The 24,959-nt window shown below is 47.2% G+C and overlaps 1 protein-coding gene across 9 annotated transcripts in view; it reads right to left on the minus strand.

Moving 5' to 3' along the window:
• MGAT5 (alpha-1,6-mannosylglycoprotein 6-beta-N-acetylglucosaminyltransferase) overlaps positions 1-24,959 on the minus strand; it is a 368,150-nt gene that overhangs the window by 77,139 nt on the left and 266,052 nt on the right. For all 9 annotated transcript variants that reach the window (XM_082397885.1, XM_082397881.1, XM_082397884.1 and 6 more), the window contains one exon: positions 23,513-23,646. In XM_082397885.1, the coding sequence (XP_082254011.1) occupies positions 23,513-23,646 (134 nt within the window). The remainder of the gene's footprint in view (positions 1-23,512; positions 23,647-24,959) is intronic.

Consider the following 24,959-nt stretch of genomic DNA (forward strand, 5'->3'; position numbering starts at 1 on the left):
TAGAAAGTTTCACCGTACTACTATACTATGTATTTGCTTAGTGGTTTATCACCGCCTTCTTCCTTACTAGACTATAAGTCCCATGAAGGCAAGCTTACGACCTATTTACTTTTGCGGTACCAGACCTCAAAATACTGTCTGGCATACAGGACACATCTATTCTGAATGAATGAATGAATGAATGAAACAAGGTTCTTGCCTTCTGGAAAGTTAGAAATTGACTATAACCCACTTGGCTGCAGTGGGGCAAACACAAAGCAGCTAAATATGGCAACATCTAACCATATGCGTGGCGGTGAAAGCAATATGGAATTAAGACATAATCACAAAAATGATGGCTTCCACTCTGGCAAGGCACCGACATTTATACTCTGCTCTCGTCAGATTTTGACAGCATGCCTGCCAGGTAGATGAGGAAACTGAAGCTTGGAGAAGACAGGTGGCTTATTGACAGCTACAGCGCTGGAGGTGAGGGAGTGGGGAGGGGTCTGCCCTCCCCTTTCTTAAATAGACTCCCTGAAGCACAAGCAAGGCCAGGGAGGGGGTACCTACATTTTAGTGGCCTAAAGCTGAGCCCAGATAGAGACAACTGTTTTTCCTTAAAAGGCTAACTTAAGTACAACCATAAATGCTGAGTATTGGCGTGATGTCATAAGATAATAATGGTTACCATTTACTAAGCAATTACTATGTGCCAGCTACGCTAATGTGTATTTCTAGTTTACTCCTTTCCACAGTCCTGTGAGATGAGTATTATGATCCCTGTTTAGCAGATGAAGTTTTAAAAACTTGCTGTGTAAAGAACAGATATGGGAGAGGATGGACCAGAAAATGATCTCGTAATCCCTTTCTTAGTGCTAAAAAATCTCCGGGTCTAAATGACACCTTCCTTGACTTAGAGGAAAGGAAGCTGCCCGCAAAACTTCCTTGAAACTTACCACGTGGCAGACACTAAATGAACCATTCCCTGACCTTCCTGATCTCATCTCTGCAGCCCTACGACCCAGGCACTGTTGGTGTCATTCTTGTTTTACAGATGGCAAAGCTGGGTTTATGGAGGTTTAAAGATGCCCAGGGCCACAGAGCAAGTGATGGAGTTAAGATCAAGTCCAGAGCCCATGGCTAATCCCTTGCAACTGCAAGATGCAAAGCACTTTCATTTCCCCCTTTTCCCTTTCACTGCAAAATGCTGGAGTTGCTGTTGAGAGGGTCTGGAATCAACAGCACGTTCCCCTGGCCCATCTCATCCATATGTTCACATCTCATTTCTTAAAAGATTATTTTGTTCCCCCTGTGGCCTGAGCCTGGCTGGGCACCTGGAATCACAATCATTTTAGAAAGTCTTATAATCAGGCCAAAGACATGAATTCAAACTCCCCATGATTCAAGAAGAATTCAAGAGTTTCAAATGTGAACAAGACCACAGGTGTCTGTCCTCAGGCAGCCTGCCACCCAGCCCACAGCTGCTTGTTGGTAAAACTAGTCCCAATCCCATCAGAGGCAGCACTCGCCCACAGAACCACTTTCTCTGGGTTTCCAGGTGCTGGCAGGCTGCCCCCGTCTGCTGGTTTGCCTACGTGAAATGTAATTCTTTGACCTCTATATCCAGCTGGAGGAGGGGAGCCCTCAAAAGTTACAGATGTTTCCTCCCAAGGACGAGAAACCGCTTAGACTGAGACCTCTGTGTCTATTCCTGAGCTGTGACTCATCTGTCTTTCGGGTCATGGCCAGAATAATGCTTCTTTCTTATCTTATTCCTGAAAGAACAGAACTAGAGAGGGAACACTTGGCCCTGGAGACAAGTAACGCTAGCAAGTCATCATAAAATAAAATATTCAGAACAAACGCATAGGCATTTCTGCAAGGCCCTGAGCAAATATTTCTAAACTGTTTCATCAAGCCCTTGTTAATTCATCACACAGCAACAACCTAAAAATAGGGAGAAAGAATCAAGAGAAGCGTGAGAAAAGGATGGATGAGCAGGGGAGAGAGGAAAGAACAGAGACCAGAGAGAGAAAGGGAGAGAAAGGCAGAGACGCAGAGGAGGTAAGGCAAGAGGCTTGAAGCCAGGGGGGCCCACACGAGAGCGTGGATTCAGAGTGGAAAGGACTCAGGAATCACCCAGTCCAGTCACCTACAGAGAGCCTGAGTGCCCCAACCACTGACGGAGGGACTAGTAGATGCCAGGCACTCCACTAAATGTTTTCATGTCTAAAAATGATCTCACTCCCTACCACCATACACAAAAATAAACTCAAAATGGATTAAAGACCTAAATGTAAGGCCGGACACTATCAAACTCTTAGAGGAAAACATAGGCAGAACACTCTGTGACATAAATCTCAGCAAGATCCTTTTTGACCCACCTCCTAGAGAAATGAAAATAAAAACAAAAATAAACAAATGGGACCTAATGAAACGTAAAAGCTTTTGCCCAGCAAAGGAAACCGTAAACAAGACGAAAAGACAACCCTCAGAATGAGAGAAGATATTTGCAAATGAAGCAACTGACAAAGGATTAATCTCCAAAATTTACAAGCAGCTCATGCAGCTCAATAACAAAAAAATAAACAACCCAATCCAAAAATGGGCAGATCTAAACAGACATTTCTCCAGAGAAGATATACAGATAGCCAACAAACACATGAAAGGATGCTCAACATCACTAATCATTAGAGAAATGCAAATCAAAACTACAATGAGGTATCACCTCACACTGGTCAGAATGGCCATCATCAAAAAATCTACAAACAATAAATGCTGGAGAGGGTGTGGAGAAAAGGGAACCCTCTTGCACTGGTGGTGGGAATGTAAATTGATACAGCCACTATGGAGAACAGTATGGAGGTCCCTTAAAAAACTAAAAATAGAACTACCATACGACCCAGCAATCCCACTACTGGGCATATACCCTGAGAAAACCATAATTCAAAAAGAGTCATGTACCACAGTATTCATTGCAGCACTATTTACAATGGCCAGGACATGGAAGCAACCTAAGTGTCCATCATCGGATGAATGGATAAAGAAGATGTGGCACATATATACAATGGAATATTACTCAGCCATAAAAAGAAACGAAATTGAGTTATTTGCAGTGAGGTGGATGGACCTAGAGTCTGTCATACAGAGTGAAGTAAGTCAGAAAGAGAAAAACAAATACCGTATGCTAACGCATATATATGGAATCTAAAAAAAAAAAAAGAAACAAAAATGGTTCCGAAGAACCTAGGGTCAGGACAGGAATAAAGACGCAGATGTAGAGGATGGACTTGAGGACACGGGGAGGCGGGAGGGTAAGCTAGGATGAAGTGAGAGAATGGCATGGACTTATATATACTACCAAATGATATCTAGTGGGAAGCAGCCGCATAGCACAGGGAGATCAGCTAGGTGATTTGTGACCACCTAGAGGGGTGGGATAGGGAGGGTGGGAGGGAGATGCAAGAGGGAGGAGATATGGGGATGTATATATATGTAGAGCCGATTCACTTTGTTATATAGCAGAAACTAACACATCATTGTAAAGCAATTATACTCCAATAGAGATGTTAAAAAAAAAAAAAAAGCTGATCTCAAGGAATCCAGATAACTGTGTCTGTTGTATATTACTCTCCCCATTTTATAGTTGGGAACACCGAGGCTTAGATGAGTTCAGTGTCAGGTGAAAGAGCTCACAGTGAGTAAGTGGCAGGGCCTGGAAACGAATCTTGGTCTGTGTCTGAAGCCCATGCTTGTCATTGCTGGGTCCTGCCTCTAGGGTTCTATAGACATGTCTATGGCTGAACGGCCTGTTCAATCTGACTTTGGTAAGGGTAAATAAGAGAGAGACAGAGACTGATTTTAGAAGATGAGAACCTTGCCACAGGCTCTGCTTCCCCCAGCTCACACACTCTGCCCCGGCCACATGGTCCCCAGCTCCCCCTGTCCCGCTTTAGGACCTGGGTGCTGCACAAGCCACTAGAGAACCAGATGCCACATCCTTTCCCTCCTGCGAGGTCTTTAATGCACCCTGTAGTGATAATGCTCTAATGCCAGTTTCACAGGAGAAATACTGCCAGGGTCCAGATCCACTGTCACAGAGCCATTAGAAAGGGTGAATTTGTACCTGAGCATCAGTAAGCAGGTACCTGGCATATTGGCTTACCTTCCTGCTAAGGCCAGGGAACTTCCTGTGTCTAGAGGCCTAAGTGCGGTTGGGAGTGGAGGGCTAGAAAAAGCACCTAGGCGTGTGCTGGGTGCCGTAGATGGCACACGGGTTTTGTCGAGGACTGTGCTAGAATGAAGCCCGTGGTACCTGCTTGGACACATCTGCTGATCAGGCCAGTACGAGCATCAGCCCATTCTCTGTAAAAGAGCAGCTGGCAACAGTTCTCTCTAGAAAACATGAGTAGAAAACAGGTGGGGAAGAGAGGACCGAATAAAGAAAAACTTGATCAGTTTCGATGGTGGGAGCCCTCGGAATGACCAAGTCACATCAGGTAGGGGAGGAAGGGCCCCGGAGCACACAGATTTTTTACTTTGTCTTCCTCAATATTGCCGACGATGTGTTCTACCTCCAAAGTGTCATCTGACTTTGATAAAGAGAAAGGGGTAAGTGAACGTACCACAGACACAAAATCCACTTCCCTTCCCTTCTACCTTGTTACAGGAATCCCAGTACCCTTGAGGATATTTGAATCCTGACTGAAAAGCCAATCACGACCGTCCATTCCTCCACCTTCCCTGCCACCCTTGTGCCCAAGGATGGCCATGTGACCGCAGTCAGATAACGAGACACATCAGGGGAAAACGAGCAGGGATGCTTCTGTTTCTGATAAAGGAACAGATGTGGCTGGTTCCAGCCCCATCACCCTCCTCTCTGCTTTGACCACAGATAGGATGCGTGCAGCTGCAGGAGTTTCTGTGACCAAAAGCCAGCGTGCTACGGGGGTCGAGCAGAAAGACAGAAGTAGCCTGGGTCTTTAGTGACCCTAAAGTGGAGAATTGCCCCTGCCCTGGGCTGTTGACCCCCAGATGAAAAGTAAACTCTTGTCTTACCCACTGCTGGTGAGGTACTCTGCTCATTCCAGCTGAATGAACTTCTAATGGGTCTGAAGCAACAGTTAGCATGTGATAGTTTAAAAGGTATTTTCTCAACTATATATTGTTTGATTCTCCTGTCAACCCCATCAAGTAGCCAAAACAGATGCTGTGAGCCCATCTGAAGGATAAGAACATGGTTTAGCAAGTGAAGCGATTTGGTCAGAGCACCGAGATGGTTAGTGGCAGAGCAGGGGTCTGGGTGCGCTGAACTCACATCACCTCAGACGGTGTTGGTAGGAAGACCCACCCTACCAATGGTTGCAAACTGAGTTCCATTTTGGGGGGCATTATCCTTGGATTACGATCCTGCAAGTCAGCACATGCTCACAAAATATAAGTAAGCAAAGTTAATCTAGTATTTTGGGCCCTGGCTTCAGCTGAAGGATGGGAAGAGGCCTGCTTGTTCCAGCAGCACCCAATAACCCACTGGGTAAGGATAAGGAAGAGTTTTCTCCTTCCTACGGCTCCATCAGACCAGGAGATGTGCTGTGCTGAGGGGTCACTGAAGAGGAATTAACTATGTGGTCTAAACGGTGAGGGATTTGTCCACGAAAGTGGCTACACCTCGGCTTCTCCTTCAAGATGTTACCAAACGCCACTGGTGTAATTGTCCAACTGCCAATTTATTCCATGTAAACATCATCCCTGAGTTAAGAAAATAAAAAGACACTGTCTGATTTAAGACAAATTCTCTATTATTAACTCCAGCAAACACTCTATATCAATTCTAGCAAATGATCTAAATATTTTAAAATATATAAAGAGGAAAGGGAGGGAAAGAAAGAGAGAAAAAAAAGAGGGGAGGAGAAAAGGTGAGAAGAAGGGGAAGGCGAGAAAAGGGGTAAAGGAAGAAAAGGGTGGAGGGGGAAGAGGGGAGGGAGACAGGGAGGGAACAAGGGAAGGAGGGAAGAAAGAGAGAGAGGGAGGGAGGGAGGGAAGAAGGGAGGGAAGGGGGGAGGGAGGGAGGGAAGGAGGGAGGGAGGAAGGAAAAGAAAGTCAGTCTTTGAACTGGATGTATCCTCTCTTTGGCAGGGGTTCAAATTCCATGTCTCCCAGACCCAGTTTCCTCCTGGTAAATGCAGGTAATGGTACTGCCTTATAAAGCTGGTGGAGAGGTCCTGCCTGTCTGACATTACTCACTGCAAGTTCAGTGGCACCATCTGGAGGCCCAGCCAAACCCTGGCAGGCCTCCAGGACCTGGAACGGTCACCAATTGGTTTGGGTCAACAGGGCTGTACACTGTTCTACTTCATTCCCTGTAATGGGAATGGTCATGACCTCTGGGGTTGTGTTGAGGAGAAGCTGCAGGACCCTACGGGGGAGCCCCCTGCCGACTCCCACTCTGCAGGCACGAAACTCCCCAGCACTCTGGACAGAGGATGAAGATACTGGGTGAAAGCCAGCGCTGTTGGCTTCCTAGGCCCCTTCTCTCCCACCACTACCACCCAGGGCCCTCCCTCCTTCACTTGAGCTGTGAGCTGTGACTCCATTAAGGAAATCAGATGGAGTCCCCCAGCCCACACACGGACCATCACTCATGCCTCACAGAGGCCATCCTCATCCTCAAAGTCCCGACATCTTCAAAAGCCATTTGGGCTCATGGGAGTACTCTTCCAACTAGTTTTAAACTTTTTTTAAAAAAATAAATTTATTATTTATTTATTTTTGGCTGCATTGGGTCTTCGTTGCTGTGCACGGGCTTTCTCTAGTTGGGGCGAGCGGGGGCTACTCTTTGTCGCGGTGCACGGGCTTCTCATTGTGGTGGCTTCTCTTGTTGCAGAGCATGGGCTCTAGGCGCATGGGCTCAGTAGTTGTGGCATGTGGGCTCAGTAGTTGTGGCTCACGGGCTCTAGAGCGCAGGCTCAGTAGTTGTGGCGCACAGGCTTAGTTGCTCTGTGGCATGTGGGATCCTCCCAGACCAGGGCTCGAACTCATGTCCCCTGCATTGGCAGGCGGATTCTTAACCACTGCACAACCAGGGAAGTCCCTAAACTTCGTTTTAAAATTTCCCTCACTTTTCACTTGTCCGGGTCAGTATTTCTGTCTCTCCAAGCTCCCCAAGAGCAGACATGTCTTCGTAAGTCCTGATATGCAAGTAGGTTTCTAATGACTGGTTCTAGAACAATTGTTTTACATATAATGAAAATGGACAGGTTTCACCTTTAGATTTGGGACAGAGGCAAATGGTTTCACCCATTCAGTTCCACTAGTTCTACATATGGGATTTTAAGTCTCCACACAGAATCCTACAGAACTTTTCCTTGAGATCTATCGATGCCATCGTGGATATAGTCAGGCTCCTGGGATTTGAGGGAATGGGCAGGAGAAAGAGGAAGAAGTTACGGAGAGTCCACTTCTTGGGAGGCGGTCAGTGTAGGGGCTGCAGTATTCAATACTTCAATTCAAATCTTGACTCAGCCACCTACTACGTTCGTGCGGGACCTTAATCTCTGCCTCAGCTGCTCACTCGAAAATGGGGTTAATAATAGTATTGACTTGATAGAACTGTTGTGAGGATCATGCCTGGAACATAGGAAGTGCTCAAATATTCGCCATTATCGTCAACACCTCCCCAAGGAGCTCAAGCTAGTTAAATAGAAACAGGGAAGGGAGACGCAAAGGCCAGCCAGCTATAAAAATTCCAATCGACAAGGGATAATTCCAGCGTTCCCTGGAGCTCTGCTGTCCCCGAGGCTGGATCAGGATTCTTGAGCGGGGGGGAGGGAGTCCCGAGTTATCTTGAGTACAGATGGACTCATTCAGTACTGAGGGCTGCACAGCCAGATTTTATGAGCATATGCTACTTATATGATTTTTATTTAAGTATGAAATTGTATATAGATGCTAAATATGATTTGAGAAGCACACATATAACTACATTAAAAAAAAAACCTTCTCAATTGGTTTATCAGTTTCTCAATGGTCATAATACCTCTTCCTGTAATAAAATGATGAATTCTGCTTCCAGAAACACTGTACATTGTAAATGATGGTCCCAATCTGTATTTCTGCTATAAAACCCTTCCAACAGCTCTGTCCTTGCAGGGCCTGTTTCAAAGTCTCAATGACATGGCTTTGTGCTGATGTAGAAGGTTATACAGGGTAAAGTCCACAGCTTCAGCTCCTACCAAAAATTATTCCTCGAGGATTCCAGCTGGACTGGGAAGCCACCTGGGTGCCAACTCACAGAGGCACCTCGTACACCTGGTCCCCGTGGCAGCGTAAACAGCACCAGCAAGAGGTCAAACTTCCTGCCACCAGCCCAACACACTCGATCACTTATCTGACTACCATACTCAGATTTATAATCTGAGTTGCTTCTAACCTCGTTTTTTTTTTTTTCGTTTTAAAACAATACATCTAGCTGGCATTTTTCTCCAAGCAACAGCCAGAAATCCACACTTCTACTTCCTTCTACTGCCATGAGTTTGCTTTCTTTGCTGAGTTTCTAAACAAGGGATGATATACGGACCACAGGGACCCCATGTAAAGGCATTCTCCTTTCGCTGTGTCTGAGCCCGTCTCTGGCAAGGCTGATGGGGAATGAACTTCATTCTCCCAGGACGAAGGCAGGTAGCCTCAGGGACCTGTACTCCTCAACCAAACAGACATCCAAGTTCTCCTCCCCCCAGGAAGCTTTCCTTGAGGGGGGACGGTGGTGACGTCCTGGTCAATCTCTCCACGGCGCTCAAGTCTCCTGGGACTGCACATCTTCAGCTGGGCTGAGATGTTGCAAGCAGGTGTGTGGGACCACCGCCCCGCTCAGCCTCTGCTCTCAGGATCTCTGCGTTTAACAGGGTAGCTATGTCCTCCTGGCCCAAGCAGCTTCAGCCTGGCGTGGCCGAGCACAGATGTGTGCCGTCTAGCTGTGACTGCGCTTTTGTAAGAACTCGAACGATGCCTAGAAGTCTCATCTGAAACCATATTCCTAGAAGCTGTCCTTAAATAATGTTCTATTTGAGGGAAACATTATATCAATACGATATCTCAGTTGTTCTTACAAATCTGTGCCTCACATTCAGAATGGCACGCCTTTCAGACTGTTATAAATTCACAGGCATTATGTCCCTCTCTCCTTTCGAGAATGATCTTAACCCCTTCTTCGCTTGAAAGGAACAGCCTCCCAGCACTTTTGTAACTCCCCTCTGCACGGTCCTCTGGCCGCGCCCCATGCTGCTCAGCAAGCACATGGGTACCTGAGGCCTGCTGGCCACCCTGCTTCTCCGTGGAGCACGGCTTCCACACGCTTGGCATCGCTCAGTGGCTTCTGCCCACAGTCAGCCGACACTCTCTTCTCTGCTCTCAGACAGCAACTTCTTCACCCATCCCTAAGCACCATTGTTCCCATACCGGTTGCCAAACTATTAGGGTTGGAGTAATAGTAAAAAGCCTCGAGGCAAATTACAACCACAACAGCTGTGTTTACTAAGAGCTACAAAGGAATTCATCCCAGAGTTATGAGAGCAGGCAGGCAGTGACTCGGAACCTTCCAGAAGCACCTGACCCTCAGGATGATCGCTGGCTGCCTCAGCCTCCTGATACCCCAGCCGGTCCTGGGTTTTGGAGGGGACCCTCTATTGGGCATGAGGGGCCTCTTTTCACCCACAAGACTTTGATATGTTTTCTTCTCCCAGCCGTGGTAATTTACACTCAACTGTTTATGCCTCTGTGGGAGCTGCCAGTCACCGACAAGAGTAGGCAACTGGATGGTGGTTCTCCGGAGGGGCACCAAGAAAACTACTCTCCACCCCTAGGGCCCTCAAACAGCGCCCTAACCACCTGCGACAAGGCCTGAAATTCCACCATTCATCGTTCACACTTTTGGACCATCGGTGACCTCTCAAAGTATACACATTGCAGTAAAAGGAATGGCATCAAAAGAACTATCCTCCATACCTTAAGGTGGATTGGTTTTTTCTAAACGTTTCCGAGGCTTTATCACCTGTGAAACTGATGCCTGTAAAATTGAGGTTATGTGGAAGTGCTTTGTAACTTCTCAAACTCCTACAAATTCTTATTTGAATTACTGGATTAGAAGGCAAGCATTCTTGAGAGACTTCAAACTGGAACTGGTACCAGGTGACGGCACCCTTGCACGGATTAATTTAGGCAACTCGCTATGACCATGGAAATAAGAGGGTGGGTCCCTGGGGGATGGGCCTGGGGCTAGGAGCACAGGAAACTGCCTGGTAAAACAAGGGCACACACATCTTCTACAGCACGAGGCGGTGCTTAGCTACATGGCAGCCGTCCACCACGCGTGGAAAGGAAGCGATTAAGGTTTTACTGATCTAGGAAAATTTTGACTACCCAGTGCAGTGTTTCCCAAACTCGCCTATTTAAAAGAATCACCTGGAGCAACATAGCATTCCCAGGTCCTTTCCCTGGAGGTTCTGATTCTGAGGAGGGCCCCTTACATCAGGACGTTTAACAAATTCCCAGGTGGAACTTATGATCAGGCAGGTTTGGTTAACACTGACCTAGATTCTAAGCACTGACTTAAGCTTTCCTGCGTTTCCTTGGAACAGAGGCTGGAAATCATTTTAGCAAAAACACCCCCATAAATCACTGCTACCCTAGAGGACCAGGCCAAGTCCTTGCATATGGCCCTACAACAGAGCTGCTGCTTCGACGGTAGCCCTGAGAGGCTCTAGCAGTTGGGTTGAAAGGAGAGGTTTTCCCTCCCGGGTGGGAAGGAGCCTGAAGACTTTATCACATTATACGTGAGCAGTAAGCCGACTGGCTCCGAGTCCCAGATACACAGTCGATGGTCATGCATTCTTCCCAGCTGCCCCAAGTGCCAACCCAAAGGTTGAAACTCCGTTTCAACTACAAGACCACTTGGCAGAGGTAGCTCTGGCAGTATGTCATCAGGGCTGGGCTCTGACAAGAAGAAAAGCTCAAAGCCTCAACATACAGATTTCAAGGACCTGGGCTTCCTGCTGGAAGCACAGGCTGCAAATGGCCTTCATCTTCCCCTCAAACTCCCCTTATGCCTCACAACTTGGCAGACCTCCACACAGGCCATTCAAAGGATGACGTGGCCCGGATGAAACATGGAATTCATTCTTCCATTCAACGTTTTTTTCTGTCACTTCACCCTCTTCAGAGGAAACCTACTCCCTGAAAGCAGGAGACAGAAAGGGTGGCTTATTCCTAGCCTCCCCAGGGCAAGGTCACAATCTGAAATACCTCTGGGGGCCAAGCAGGTCACGGAGGTTCGAGATGGACCCAGAAGGGCTATCGCCCCTGGAACATCCCCGAACCCATACGTGGAGGCAGCCGCTACTCAGCTCTGCCACTCTTTGGCATGTGAGGAGCTAAGAGTCCAGCGGGCCACACCACCCACATTTTCAAGAGAAACTGGGGATTCTGGCTTTTCAGATGAACCTTCCCAAATGGAAAATTTCCCAATTTAAAAAGTGTTGTGCTTGGGCTTCCCTGACGGTCCAGTGGTTAGGGCTCCATGCTTCCACTGCAGGGGGCACGGGTTCAATCCCTGGTCAGGGAACTAAAATCCCGCATGGTGTGCGGTGCGGCCAGGAAAAAAAAAAAAAAAAAAAATGTTGTGATGGCTACACAAAAATGTTCATGGGGTAACCTACATGGCAAAAGAATCTGAAAAAGAATATATTCTTTTTCAGAAACATATATATACGTATGTCTGTGTGTGTGTGTATATATATATATATATATATATATGTATATAAAAAACTGAATCACTTTGTTGTACACCTGAAACTAAAACATAGTAAATCAACTATACTTCAGTAAAAAAAAAAAAAAAAAAAAAAAAATGTCCTGGGGCTTCCCTGGGGGCGCAGTGGTTGAGAATCTGCCTGCCAATGCAGGGGACACGGGTTCGAGCCCTGGTCCGGGAAGATCCCACATGCCGTGGAGCAACTAGGCCCCTGAGCCACAACTACTGAGCCTGCGCGTCTGGAGCCTGTGCTCCGCAACAAGAGAGGCCGCGATAGTGAGAGGCCCGCGCACCGCGATGAAGAGTGGCCCCCGCTCGCCACAACTAGAGAAAGCCCTCGCACAGAAACGAAGACCCAACACAGCCAAACATAAATAAATAAATAGATAAACTGGAAAAAAAAAAATGTCCACGGGGGCTTTTTCTCCTTGGAGTGCCTTCTCCTGTCTCCCACCCTCCTGCCCTTTTCCACCCGCCTTCAATGAACACATCATCTCTCAGCACACTTCAGGCAGCCCGACGTCCCCTGGTACCAGGGACACCTCTCCAAAGCCCTGCCAACGTTCCTGCAGCCAACAGCAGCGGGGGGGTTAATGGCTTCCCAGGAGGCCTGCCTCATCTCTGGACGGCACTGACGGTTGTTATGCTTTGCCTGATCTTCCTTGAAAGCTCGGCAAGTTCATGAGCAGCGAGCAGCCCATTTACTGTCCTTTTTTGGGTCATCCAGGACCAGTCTGATTCCTCATCTGTTTGCCGCCCCTTTGGAGTTCTCACCCACCCACCTGCAGCCTCAATCAGGCTTGTTGTTTCCAGGCCAGACACGCCAGTCTCTTCAAGCAGTCTTCCTAAAGCATGCTCCGAGTCACCCCACGTGGTACTCCTTCCAATCAAAAGGCTCTAATTTGGCTAGCTGATAATAATAACAGCAAAAACTAACAGATACTAATGAATACCAGGCACTGTGTTAAGAGCTTTGTTATTTATTAACTCATGCGATCTTCCTAAGAACGCTAAAGAGGGGTGCTATTATTACCACCCACTTTACAGATGAGAGAAGAGAGGCGCAGGGAACCTAAGGCACTTGCCTGCAATCACACAGCTGGTCAGGGCAGAACCAGGATGGAACCCCCATCAGAGTGACTGCCACACCCTGGAGCCCACTAGGTGCTCTCAAATGGATGGGAACACCAGTCCTTCATTCTTTACCACTGAAGGTCTGTTATCCACTCTTGGCAGCTCCCCACACTGTTGACTCACATAAGCTTACCGTCAAGGACTTCCTGAAATCTCTTTTACACACACGAATGCTGTGTCCCAGCAACCCCGTCCTTTTCCCCAGGCAGTCGGTTTTATGGATTCTGTGCCTGGCCTGGCCCAATTATCCCGCTGCCCTATTTCTGACGGCCCATAAACTTGTCCTGGAGGTGATCTTCCCTGTGCCTTTGCTCCTGAAAGAATTAGAGGAGGCCAACAAGGAGTTCGGATTACAGAATCACGGAACTCTGGGGAACAAAACCAAAGGATATCCAGGCCTCTACCTCATTTTGCAGATGAGGAAAGTGAGACCCGGAGGGCAAATGAATTCCAAGGACAAGGAGCCAGCGAGCGGTGCAGCTGAAATTAGAATCTGGGCATCTGCTTTCCCACCCAGGGTTCCTCCAACTGCTCCAGACTGTCTCCAATCCGTGTCTCTGGGCTTAAACGGAAGGATGACAAGGAGGATATGCTCTCTCTGACCATCGACAAGAAAACCTTGGTGGGTTTAAGATGACAGCGGAGAGCTGGCCGAAACAGGGGGCAGATTGCTAGGATGACGACATGGGGAAAAGGCCACCCAAGGCTCTCTGAGCTTCGAGTTCACAAGTTCACTCCTCACACACCGACGAGCTCACATCAGATGCCACACAGGGTTAGCTACGGTCAGCACGTGGCCCACGCTATTTTCGAAAAGTCCTTAAGTCTCTTGGACTGCAGCCCTTAAAATCTTAAAACCCACTGATTCATGCCTGACATTCTCTTTGCATTTGGTTTCTCTTCCTTCTCCTCCCCCCACCCCACCCCCAAGCTTGTACTTGAACGTGGGAAAAGGCTCTGCAGAGTGACTGCCCTTTATTGTGGGCCAGGCGCTAAGCCAGGCAGGACGGCATGCACAAGGGACTGAGGCTCGGCCAGCAGCCGCCCTGGAGGGGCACATCTGCACGGGGACATGGAGGTCCTGCCTCCAGGCAAGTGTGGTCTCGCAGGGATGGTGATGAGGTCTTTTCTGATTGACTCCCCGACCCCAAGGGGAATAAACTGGGGGAGATACAGGGATGCTTCTGAATGCTCTTCTGGTTGCAACCAAAACCGCAAGCTGCGATCCCAATACATTTTCCAGAAAAATCTCACCAAGAAGGAGCCCAATTTCGTTATTTCAAAACGTACAGGCCAATTTGACTGAAGGTAGGTTTAAATGTATCTGGTTTATCTCTACCTCATCTGGGAAGGAAAGTCTGGCCAAGTACCTTAAAGAACAGGATGACAAGGTTTAACCTCTTACAAAAATGTGTTCTTTTCAAGGATTTCAGTACGTCCTTTAATGAAAAAGGTCTTCGGCGATTCATTAAAACAATATACTAAGAGCAGTTAAACCCTATTACAAAATAAAACGGCATTTCTCCAAACAACTCCCATTTCCAATTTTGCATTAATTTAAGCCCAAATCAACGAAATCAGTGAGCTAGATAATGACACAGTTTTCAGTATGGGATTCTATCTCAGACTCAGAGGTCACCTAGTCTAGAGACTTTCAAGATTTATTTTTGGTTGTTTAAAGCAGTTGAACCCTTTCTCCCAGTGAAATGTGACTGGAAATCCAAATCTATGCCACAGATAAACCAGAGCTGCTGTGGTAAGTGGGGACCATATCGTGCAGCCGCCCCTCTATTTCCCACAGGAGCTGGTCCCCAGGGCCCCAGCGAACACAGGTGAATAATTATTGATCTCATCCAGGGCTTAGCAAACTTTTTCTGTAAATGGACTCAGAGTAAATATTGTAGACTTTGTGGGAACACATAAGGTATCTGTCACATATTCCTTTGTTCTTATTTACTTACTGTATTTTTTATAACTTTCAAAATGTAAAAACCATATTTAGCTTGCAGGCCATAGGCCCACAGGCCACTGTTTGCCAACTTTGATTTAATTTAATTTTTAACAGCCTTACTGAAGTATAATTGGCATATAATAAACTGCACATTTTTTAAACTTGCATCCACGGCCACATGTGCTTTCTAAAGGCAATATAATGGCTTCTGGCAACATCATAACAATGAACGTTTTCTCTCCCAGATGCTTGGTTTCTGAGGCACCTTGTACAGAATAACATATTCAAAAGCCTGTTTCCTCCCCCCACATGGTCATCTGTTCAAATCTTTGCCCTCCAAGGAAAAAACTGCACACGTTTAAAGTGTACAATTTTATAAGTGTTGACATATGGATATAATGTGAACCCATCACCACCATCAAGATGGCAGATATACCCACCCCTCTCCCTCAACCCTCTCTAGGCAACCACCCATCTGCTTTCCGACACCATGGATTAGTCTGCATTTTCTAGAGTTTCGTATACACAGACCCATACAGTAGAGACGCTTTTTTATGTTTGGTTCTTCCATTCAGTGTAATTATTTTGAGGTTCGCCATGTTGTTGGGTGTATCAATAATTCACTCCTTTTTACCAATACCTTCTTCATTCATACAAGGGAGGAAAATGAGGACGGAGGTGCTGCACCAAATCCCAAAGATGACGGCAGAGCCGGCCCAGAGCCGGGTCCCAGCCTCTTCCCAGGTCCTCTCACTCCTCATTTCACCAGGGGTTTTGAAAACCTCTTGACACAGGCAGAGCTCCACTCCTTTTCCTTCAAATCCCTCCTTCCAGCGTCCCTCAGACAAGAGCACAGGGCAACGCCCAAAGCAAAGCGCATTCCAAGTCGCACCCTAAACTCCACATATAAATCAGCGTTCAAAGAAATCAAAAGGAGATTCATCCATCCACTAGTTACCGCATGCCAACCATGTGCCAGGCACCACGCTGGGTAGAACAAAATCATAATGATTCCTGTCTTCAAATCGCTTAATTTCTTAGCAATTAAGAAGAGACTGACAGAAAAAGATAAATATGATCACAAAATGATTAAAATTACATAAAAGGAAGGAAGAGGATGTTGTGATACAGATGGGGAGAGGCGACGTTTGGTTGAGGGCACACACGTGGGACAAGGGGGCCCTAGGAGGCGAGGGCTGCGGGGTGCCCGGGCAGGGAACAGCCTGCAGAGGCTGAGCCCCCGGGGTGGGGGAGTGGTACCCGAGGCCTTGCGTAGCCAGCGCCTGGGGAGCAGAGGGAGAGCAGTGGGTGCAGAGCACATGTGGCCTACTTGCAGAGAGCCTGCTCTACCCACCGACCGACCGGATCTCACCTGGAACGCAACGTACTCGAAGCTTACAATGAAGCCATCGGAGGGGTTTGAGAAAAGAAGGAACACAATCCCATTTACATTTTTAAAAAGATCACGTGGGCTGCTGCTGTGTGGAAAATGGATTAAAAGGAGTAGGAAGGGGCTTCCCTGGTGGTGCAGTGGTTAAGAATCCGCCTGCCAATGCAGGGGACACGGGTTTGAGCGCTGGTCCGGGAAGATCCCACATGCCGCGGAGCAACTAAGCCTGTGCGCCACAACTACTGAGCCTGCGCGTCTGGAACCCGTGAGCTACAATTACTGAGCCTGCGCGCCTGGAGCCCGTGCTCCGCAACAAGAGAAGCCACCGTGATGAGAAGCCTGTGCACCGCAACGAAGAAGAGCCCCCGCTCGCCGCAACTAGAGAAAGCCCGCGTGCAGCAATGAAGACCCAGTGCAGCCAAAAATAAATAAATAAACAAACAAACTTAAACGCAGGGGGCGGGGGGCAGGAAGTTAAGATGAGAGAAGGGAAAGGTTGTATTACATAGCTGTTTGCAGTTGTATGGATTTATATCCTATAAGATGCATTATAGGCTTAGAAACTTGTTCTCCATTTGTGCATTTGCACTTACGTTTTGAATGGTTGTTAATTATATCGAGATGCTTAAAACATTATTAAAGACTAAATGCAATATCATCTCTTTTCTAATCCACTGCCTAGTACGCCAGGAAATGTCTCAGAAACAGAATTTCAACTTACAGTTGATTTATCAGAAACTTGAATACAGGGTAAACATTGAATGTGAGAAGCAACCGTAGTAGTGTAACATTTTTATTGAAAAAAAAAAAAAAAATGGTAGTTCTGTGGGATATCTGTTTGAAAATTTCATTGTTTAATAATTGAAATGTGATAATAAAACTATATTACAAGTAAAAATAAATCATCCTTTTCCCTGTTCTGGGGCCTGTGGGTATGGGACTACGTGTCATTTTAGGGGAAGCTTTAAAATCACAATCTTTCATAAAGAACAGACTTGTATAAGTCAACTATACTTCGATAAAATTAAAAAAAAAAAAAAAAAGACTTGTGGTTGCCAAGGGGGAAGAAGGGTGGGGGAGGGATGGACTGGGAGTTTGGGAAGAGCGGATACAAACTACTATATATCGAATGGATAAACAACAAGGTCCTACTGTATAGCACAGGGAACTGGGATCTATATTCAATATCCTGTGATGAACCATAATGGAAAAGATTATGAAAAAGAATGTATGTATATGTATAACTGAATCACTTTGCTGTACAGTAGAAACTAACACAACATTGTAAATCAACAATACTTAATAAAAAAAAGTAAATTAAAAAAAAAAACAAACACACAGTCTTTGTCATCTAGGTAAAAAGAAATTTTCTAAATTCAGGTGAGACTAGCTGACTTCGGTTGCTGCCAGGACAGGCTAGGACTGGGGCAAGCCAGGACCCTGGGGTCTGGAGTCAGGAACACTTGGAAGTGCTCAAATCAGGTGTATTTACTCTGCAGAACTGGCTGCGAGGCTGTTGCTGAGCTCCTCATCTGTGTGGTGAGCACTCGGAAGCAATGTTTTACCTGTTGCACCAGTATTTGTCCAGGGTTCCTGCTGTGCACCTAAGTCACACATGCAGACCTTGCTTCCTGGCTTCTGAATCCTGCTCTAAGCATGGACTCCCCGATGGGGGTGGGCGTGAGGGGTGCAGACAGCCCCTCCAGCAAGTGGCAGCAGGGAGGCAACTTTCCAAGAGGGGTGGGGGCCAGAACCTTGATCCTGGTTCTGGATTTGTCATGCCATGGGCTGCAGAACCTCGGCCAAGTCCCTCCATCTCCTCGAGTCGGTTTCTCCTCTAGAAAGCAGCATGGTGAAGGAGGTAACAGCTGCCCTTGCTTCCTCGGAAGGAATCATCATGCACCTCCCTAAATGATGGCTGTGAAAGGCCCAGAGACGCGTAAACACCGCACTAATAAGGCTCTCTTTTATTATCAACGCGTTAGTTGTCGAATAAGCGGTAGCCTTTGCTGATTGCCTACTATTAAGAGGTGCCAGGCCCAAGGCTGGGGCCTCTGTCTTTATAGTAACAGAGATTTTAGTAAAATCACACTTCATTTTCCATGGATTTCTTATCCATCGGCCTGAATTATACAGAACATAACCAAGAACCCCCAAAACAAGCTAAAAAGACCCCTGATGAGATCCAACAGGGACTGTTGGCCAAATGTGTCCTCCCAGAGAGACTTGGTTTACGTGGGACACGGTGTAATTCAGGGGTCAGCAAACTTCTTCTATAGAGGGCCAGATAATAAACATTTTAAGCTTTGCTGGTCCTACAGTGTCTATCACAACTATACAACTCTGCCACTTTAGTGCAAAAGCAGCCATGGGCGATGGACAGGTGTGGCTATGTCCCAATAAAACTTTATTTACAAAGAGATTTCACTCAGGGGCCAGAGTTTCAAAATTGGAATCTGAATGTCTGGGCGCAGGCTTGTATTCGCCAGCTCCCCACAGGCTCTACCCTGCAACCCCCAATCTCACATCCCCATCAATTCTCACTATGTTTCCAATCTGACCCCAATAATGATATTAATAATAGCAGCAAACGTTTATTTAGACTTACTCTGTGCCAGGCCATTTTCTAAGCACTTTACACATATTACTGCATTTAATCACTACAGAAACCCTATTGCCATCATCCCCAGGAAAAATGAGGCCAAGTGAAGTTAAGCAACTTGCCCAAGATCAGGCAGAGGTGGCAGAGGCAGGATTTGAACCCACGTCTGTGTTCTTGACCACTACACCCTACTGCCCAGTAGGCACCAACTGTACACACCAGGACGGCAGATGACCAGGAAGACACCGGGCCTACTACTCACCACAGGTCTGCCCCCCTCGAAGGGGCCAGGCACCAGAGACTAGCAGTAGCAATGTTTGCAAATGTACAGAAATGTGCTTAGTGGGAAGTGAGACTTGGGGGGGTGCCTGGAATCAGGCACTATAGGAGTAAAAAGTAACATAACAGCTGGCAGCCTCACAGGAGGAGCAGGAAGGCCAAAGTAAAGAGAGAAAAGGGATGATTTACTCACTGATTGGCCAGCTACTCAGGGCCAAGCACTCTCCACACGCCCAAACATCCCAAGGCCTTGTGCTTCAATCAGCATCACCTGTGCCTCACCTGGGTGCTTTCAAGAAATGCGGGATCTCGGCCCCGCCCCAGAAGGTCTAAATCAGAGTTAGCAGCTTCTAACAAGATCCCAGGTGACTCCTATGCACTATGAAGGCTGAGAAGCCCCGCTCTACCTGGTACTTGTTACTGCTCCCATTTCCCAGGTCAGGCATCTAAGGCTCAAAGTGGTTAATTACCTCTCACACTGGTGAATTGCAGGCTAACCTTGGAACTCCAGCTTGTGGTTCAGCAGCTATGCTTATTCCCTGGAGGGGCTCAAAGCAAGGCCTTCAGAACAGTTACTTTAGCAGCAGGTGTGTATCAAGAAGTAATAAGAACATCATGGTGGGATCATAAATATGTAAAATGCTCACCCACCATCAACAGAAGCGTCAGTTGTGCTCAGGATACTTTTTTTTAAAGAAACATGGAAATAAAGAATACAGTTAAGCAAGATTTCAATTACTTCTAATTTCTACAGTTTTCAAAATCCCTTATTTTTACAAAATTGCCTAATTTTTCACTCCCTGATGACTTAAGGTAACAGGATGTTGAAGGACTTTGAATTTGGCCACACTGGACAGACTTCTCTCCTTCTAGACACATGTGTTAGCTGATGCCAATGACCAGACTGCAGCAGGGTAGACAGGGAGAACCTAGAACTGTGGGCTATCGGGCTAAGAAAGAGATTTGTACTTGGAATCAGGCTGTATGCCGTCCCATTTGATGCTAAGGGTCTTGGGTAATGATGCTTCCTAAGTAGGCATCTTTGGGTTCTGGAATCAGACAGCGAGGTCCCGTCTCTCCCAGCCACCTCTCCACTATGTATTATAACATGAGGACAAGACCATAGGGTACCTCAGCCATGAACTGGGGGCCAGTGGGGGGAGCTGAAGAGTTAGCCCACGCCTCCTTAGCCTGTATATTTAACAGACTGTATTTCTTGATAGGCACTTGGAAGGCAGGGAAGACATATTTTAGAAGACACCCTTCATATGACTACAAGGAACAGAAACAACTCAGGATATTAGAAGGGAACAGAGTGTGATAGACATGTATGATCTGGAAAAAGAAAGCTTCCAGAAACTCCAGCAACTACTCTCTCTCTCTCTCCAGGCTGCGTGGGTGGTTTCTGTCTGTCTGCCTTCCTACCCGGCCCCTGCAAAGCACCCCACATTTCTCACGGTGGTACCTCTCCTCCCTGTGGTTCTGCTGCATCATCCTCTCAACAACACCCTCTCTCCTTTCCAAATCAGTCCTGCTTCCTCATCACTGGACTCCTGGAAGGCTTTTGGGTCTCATCGCACCTCTGGACACATCCTTTTGACTTCTGCACCCACGGCTCACTGCCCTCCTACTTTCCAATGTCAAGTGAAGAATCCCATTGATCTAGCTTGGCTTTCTGAGCCAGAATCACGGTAGCCAACCACCAATGTCCTTCTGCCTTGGGTCAGAGGACAACCCCCTGGGCCAATCGGCGAAAGGTGGAGGGGTCATGGGGTGGCATTCCCCAATCACGTGCCTCGGCAGGTGGGGAGGAAGTGGAGTAGGAGTGATAGCATAGCAGCTGTCTTCAGAATTTCAGTGAGCCCTAGAACCTGAGGGTGAGGGAGGACCACCCAAATCATCTGGTCCAAAGCTGTGCCAGCCCACGTGCCCCCGCTGCAATCCCAAACCTCCCAGGACTGACAGCCTTGTTCCCCTTCCCAAGGACGTCTGGTGGGGTGGGAGGAGAGAATGGGGCAAAAGATTGGAAAAAAATACACCAACCTTCCTGCTAGCTAAAGTCAGTGTTGAACGTGACTGATTTCTATGCACTAGGTACTACGGGATGGGGAAGTTTTGAAGAAAGAAACTAAACTCTCATATACTGTGCTGTGTTCAAAAGTCTGAGATGATGTCCTGAATTTATGTGAAAACTTTACAGGATTTTTCATCTTTTGGGGTCTTTCGCATCAAAGAATGCTGGGTAATAATAATGTATTAAAATGGAAACAACACCCCAGATTTTTGGTATTCAAACAAATTCTCATGTAGACTCACCACTTACTCAGTCTTTGGTAATACTTGAGTGATGCACAGCATGGGGAAGGTCAGGTCACCTGTGGGGTTTTGGAGGGATTTCCAACCCTAAACCACTGGGCCAACACGGTTACTACTTTTGGGATTCTGACTGGCATCTAGAAAATCATCCTTTTACTGGCAGCATTACTTTGTCCAAAACGCCTTCAGAACCAATTTAGTGTTTTATTTTTCTAGGGAAACTGAAAAAGCTGCCAGAAGCACCTAGGAAGAAGCTGCACTTGGGTCCAAAACAGAAGTGTATAATTTCAAGGTCAAGTCCACGTGGACATGCAAACTAGTTTTTTTGAACAGGTACAGGAGGGAGAAGGGAGTTACAATGTTTTTTTTTTAAGAGCCCAAGTCTTCCTAAAACCAGCGCCATGATCCATTCTCTTTACAACGGAGCTGAGAATGAGAACATCCAATGTGCCCTTTTCAACCCAAGTTCACCTGAATGTCAGCTGAAAAATGCTCTGTTCACACAGGGCTGATTTTGACACAAAGGAAGCAAAGATATATAAATTCATGGGAACATCTTAAATAACCATTTATAATCTCAACTGATTTTATTCTACTTGAGAGGAGAAAATGTGGAATAATACATTGGGAAATAAATCTTATTAACCAGCCCTAGTTTCTCAGGCTTGGCACTACTGATATTTTGGGCCAGATAATTCTCTGCTGTGGGGCTGGCCTGTGCAGCAGATGTTTAGCAGCATGCCTGACCTCTACCCAGTAGATGCCAGGGTCCCCTGACCTCGATCATGACAACCAACATTGTCCCTAGACATTGCCAGATGTCCCCTGGAGGGTAAAACTGTCCCCAGTGGAGAACCACTGTACTGAACTAAGACAGGATTCTAGCTGTTTATAGCAAAGACAGTTATCTGGAGATAAATCAGCTTCCCCGGAAATAAATCAGCTTCCCTGGAAATAAATCAGCTTCCCCGGAAATAAATCAGCTTCCCCGGAAATAAATCAGCTTCCCTGGAAACAGGCTGATGTGTTGTCCCTTCCACATAGTTAGCATTTTAGAACTGCAAAGGGGGTGGCAATGTTTTCCCTTTTCTGAACACAGGGTCAGAAAACCAAGAACAGGGAATCCTTCACCTGCACATCATGTGTGCTCTCTCAGTGATCAGATTTCTAACTTCCTAAGTAAGGGAGACAGGGTAACATGAGCACAGTTCCTGAGCATTCCAGAAAGTGATTAACTTTTATATTTAGGAAGAGGCACGTTTTCAAAGTCCTGGAGACTGTTCCATCTTGTACAAACACGTCCTCCAAAATACTGCAAAATTTGCATACTAAGGCGGACTTTCCTTATAAAAAGACTTGCATGCCATGTCAACAGGTCAGGCCCCAATCCGGTTCCTCTTCTCTCATACCTTCCTCAGATGGGGCCTGGAAATAAATAACCCAGGAGGACCAAGGGGCCCTCCAAACAGTCCAGTGTTCTTGGAAAACCTGGCTCAGCCTGTGGCCAAGAATGTTGTTTCAACCAAGATGTCCCCATGTAAACTGCCTGTGGCCAACCCAGGCAGGCATCTCCCTTTCCCACGTAGCAGAGTACCGACCACAGCACTCACCACAGCCAAGAGGATGCAAGGGCCACTGCCCTCCCCAGGCAAAGGGAGCTGCCTCCCTTTACAAACCACTTCACAGAGGGCAGAGGAAATGAGTCACTTGGCAAAGGGTCTCCTTGTGCAATGCTTTGCTCCAGAAAGGTATCAAGCCCCTGTGAGGCCCTGGCTTCTGAAAGCAAGCAGAGGATGGGAAAGGAGCCGGAATGCATCACTTCCAAAATGCAAAGAGTGAGGGCCACCGCTCTGCAGCCACTGTACAGATGAACAGGTACATACAGCCTTTATCAGACCCCCAAACGCCGATCAGCCCAAATCCCTGCATGTTCTGTTTTACTTCTAAGCAGACCCCGTCAAGCCGTGGGCACTTGGCTTGATTACTCCCTGGATCAAAGTTAAATTACGCAACAAGCTTCTTTTCAGAGCGAGAGGCACGCACAGACTGACTCACCTTCCAGAAGCTATCCACTTTGCCGTACACAAGGGACTGGTTCTGCCTCTTGATTTCGTTAATGTGGTGGATATCGCTGGAGTTCAGGTGCTGCTCGACCACGAACCCCAGGAAGCTGTTGTCTGGCGTGTGAGCTGGTGTGGAAAGGACGGGACAGGGCAGTTAGGGTTCAATCGGCAAGAAGAAACACCAACAATTATAAATGTCATGTAAGCTGTCTCAAACATATTTAAATGTTTTCATTTCACCCTGTTCTCTTACCTGGGAGGAGCGAGGGGTGGCCTGCTCCCACCCAGCCCCAGCTCAACCTTCACGGAGAACAATCCTCTCCAGGATGGATTAACCCAAGCCCAATCCTGCTTTTTTCAGTGGAAAGTCCATCTGTTTAAAAACCATTCAGCTGGGTTCTCCCCTCCTTCCTGTTTGCTCAGCCCAAGGCTACTGTCTCCCTCGTCCAGGTTTTACCAACTAGTGGCCGGAAATCTGTAGGGAGCAGGGCTGAATCCATGGTCCTCAATAGGGCCAGTGGACCCTGCTGCTCTCATCTACTCCAGCTGCGTGTTCACCATCCAGTAGGGCAAAAGGGGATTTGGGGGGAAAAACCCCAACCCTGCACCTCCTCCAAGAATCACTCACTAATGACAGATGTAATTCTGGGGCTGTGTACTGAACGGATGGATGGGACGAAGACAGAATAAAAGGTGAAGCTCAATGGGATGGGAACCCCCCCCTCCACAAAAGCCAACCACCCTAAGGAACCACGTCCAGCCTCCAGGATAGACTACTCTGGAAGAGAAGAGGCATTTTCCTTTGGATCGCTCCTCCCTTGAGTTCTAAACTTCTCTATTTTAACACTTGACCAAGGGAGAAAGCAAGCCCATACCCTTCACAAACATCTTGTGCCTATAATTTTAAAAAGGAATTTCACCAGAAGGCCACAATCAGAAAATGAGTCTTTCTCAAGGAAACACAGACCCTCCTCTCCTATCCAGTCATCTTGCCAGAGAAATCTGCTTTGCAGGAGATGACCAAGCCTGCAGAGGCCTCACAATATGAAATGAAGTAACTGCTCGGCTCGACTCTGACCTTAATAGAACAACTAAAAATAACTTAAGTGGAGAGAGACTGGATAGTCAGTGAAATCCACACAGCGCTGCCCGTGCCCTATTCATTCACCGGTGGGTGGTCGACAACGGACAACCGGAGGAAGCTGGTTCCTGTGTCTTGTTTTGGTTTTCTCAGGACTCTCCCAGGTGGGAAGCAGGGACAGAAGCCCTTAAAGATGCTCTAGGGATCTGAAGGTCCGGGCCCCACTCATGCACCCGCGGGAAGATGAACCAGGAAGCCGGGCGGAGAGCCGTGAGCTGTGGACGTGAACGAGCTGCCTAAGTACTCGTGACCACCATCCCGTCTCCCAGGCTGCTGCCTAATGGGGGTGACAGACGAG

The sequence above is a fragment of the Balaenoptera borealis genome, assembly GCF_965194805.1.
Source record: "Balaenoptera borealis genome assembly, chromosome: 6".
In the NCBI taxonomy this organism is placed as follows: Eukaryota; Metazoa; Chordata; class Mammalia; order Artiodactyla; family Balaenopteridae; genus Balaenoptera; species Balaenoptera borealis.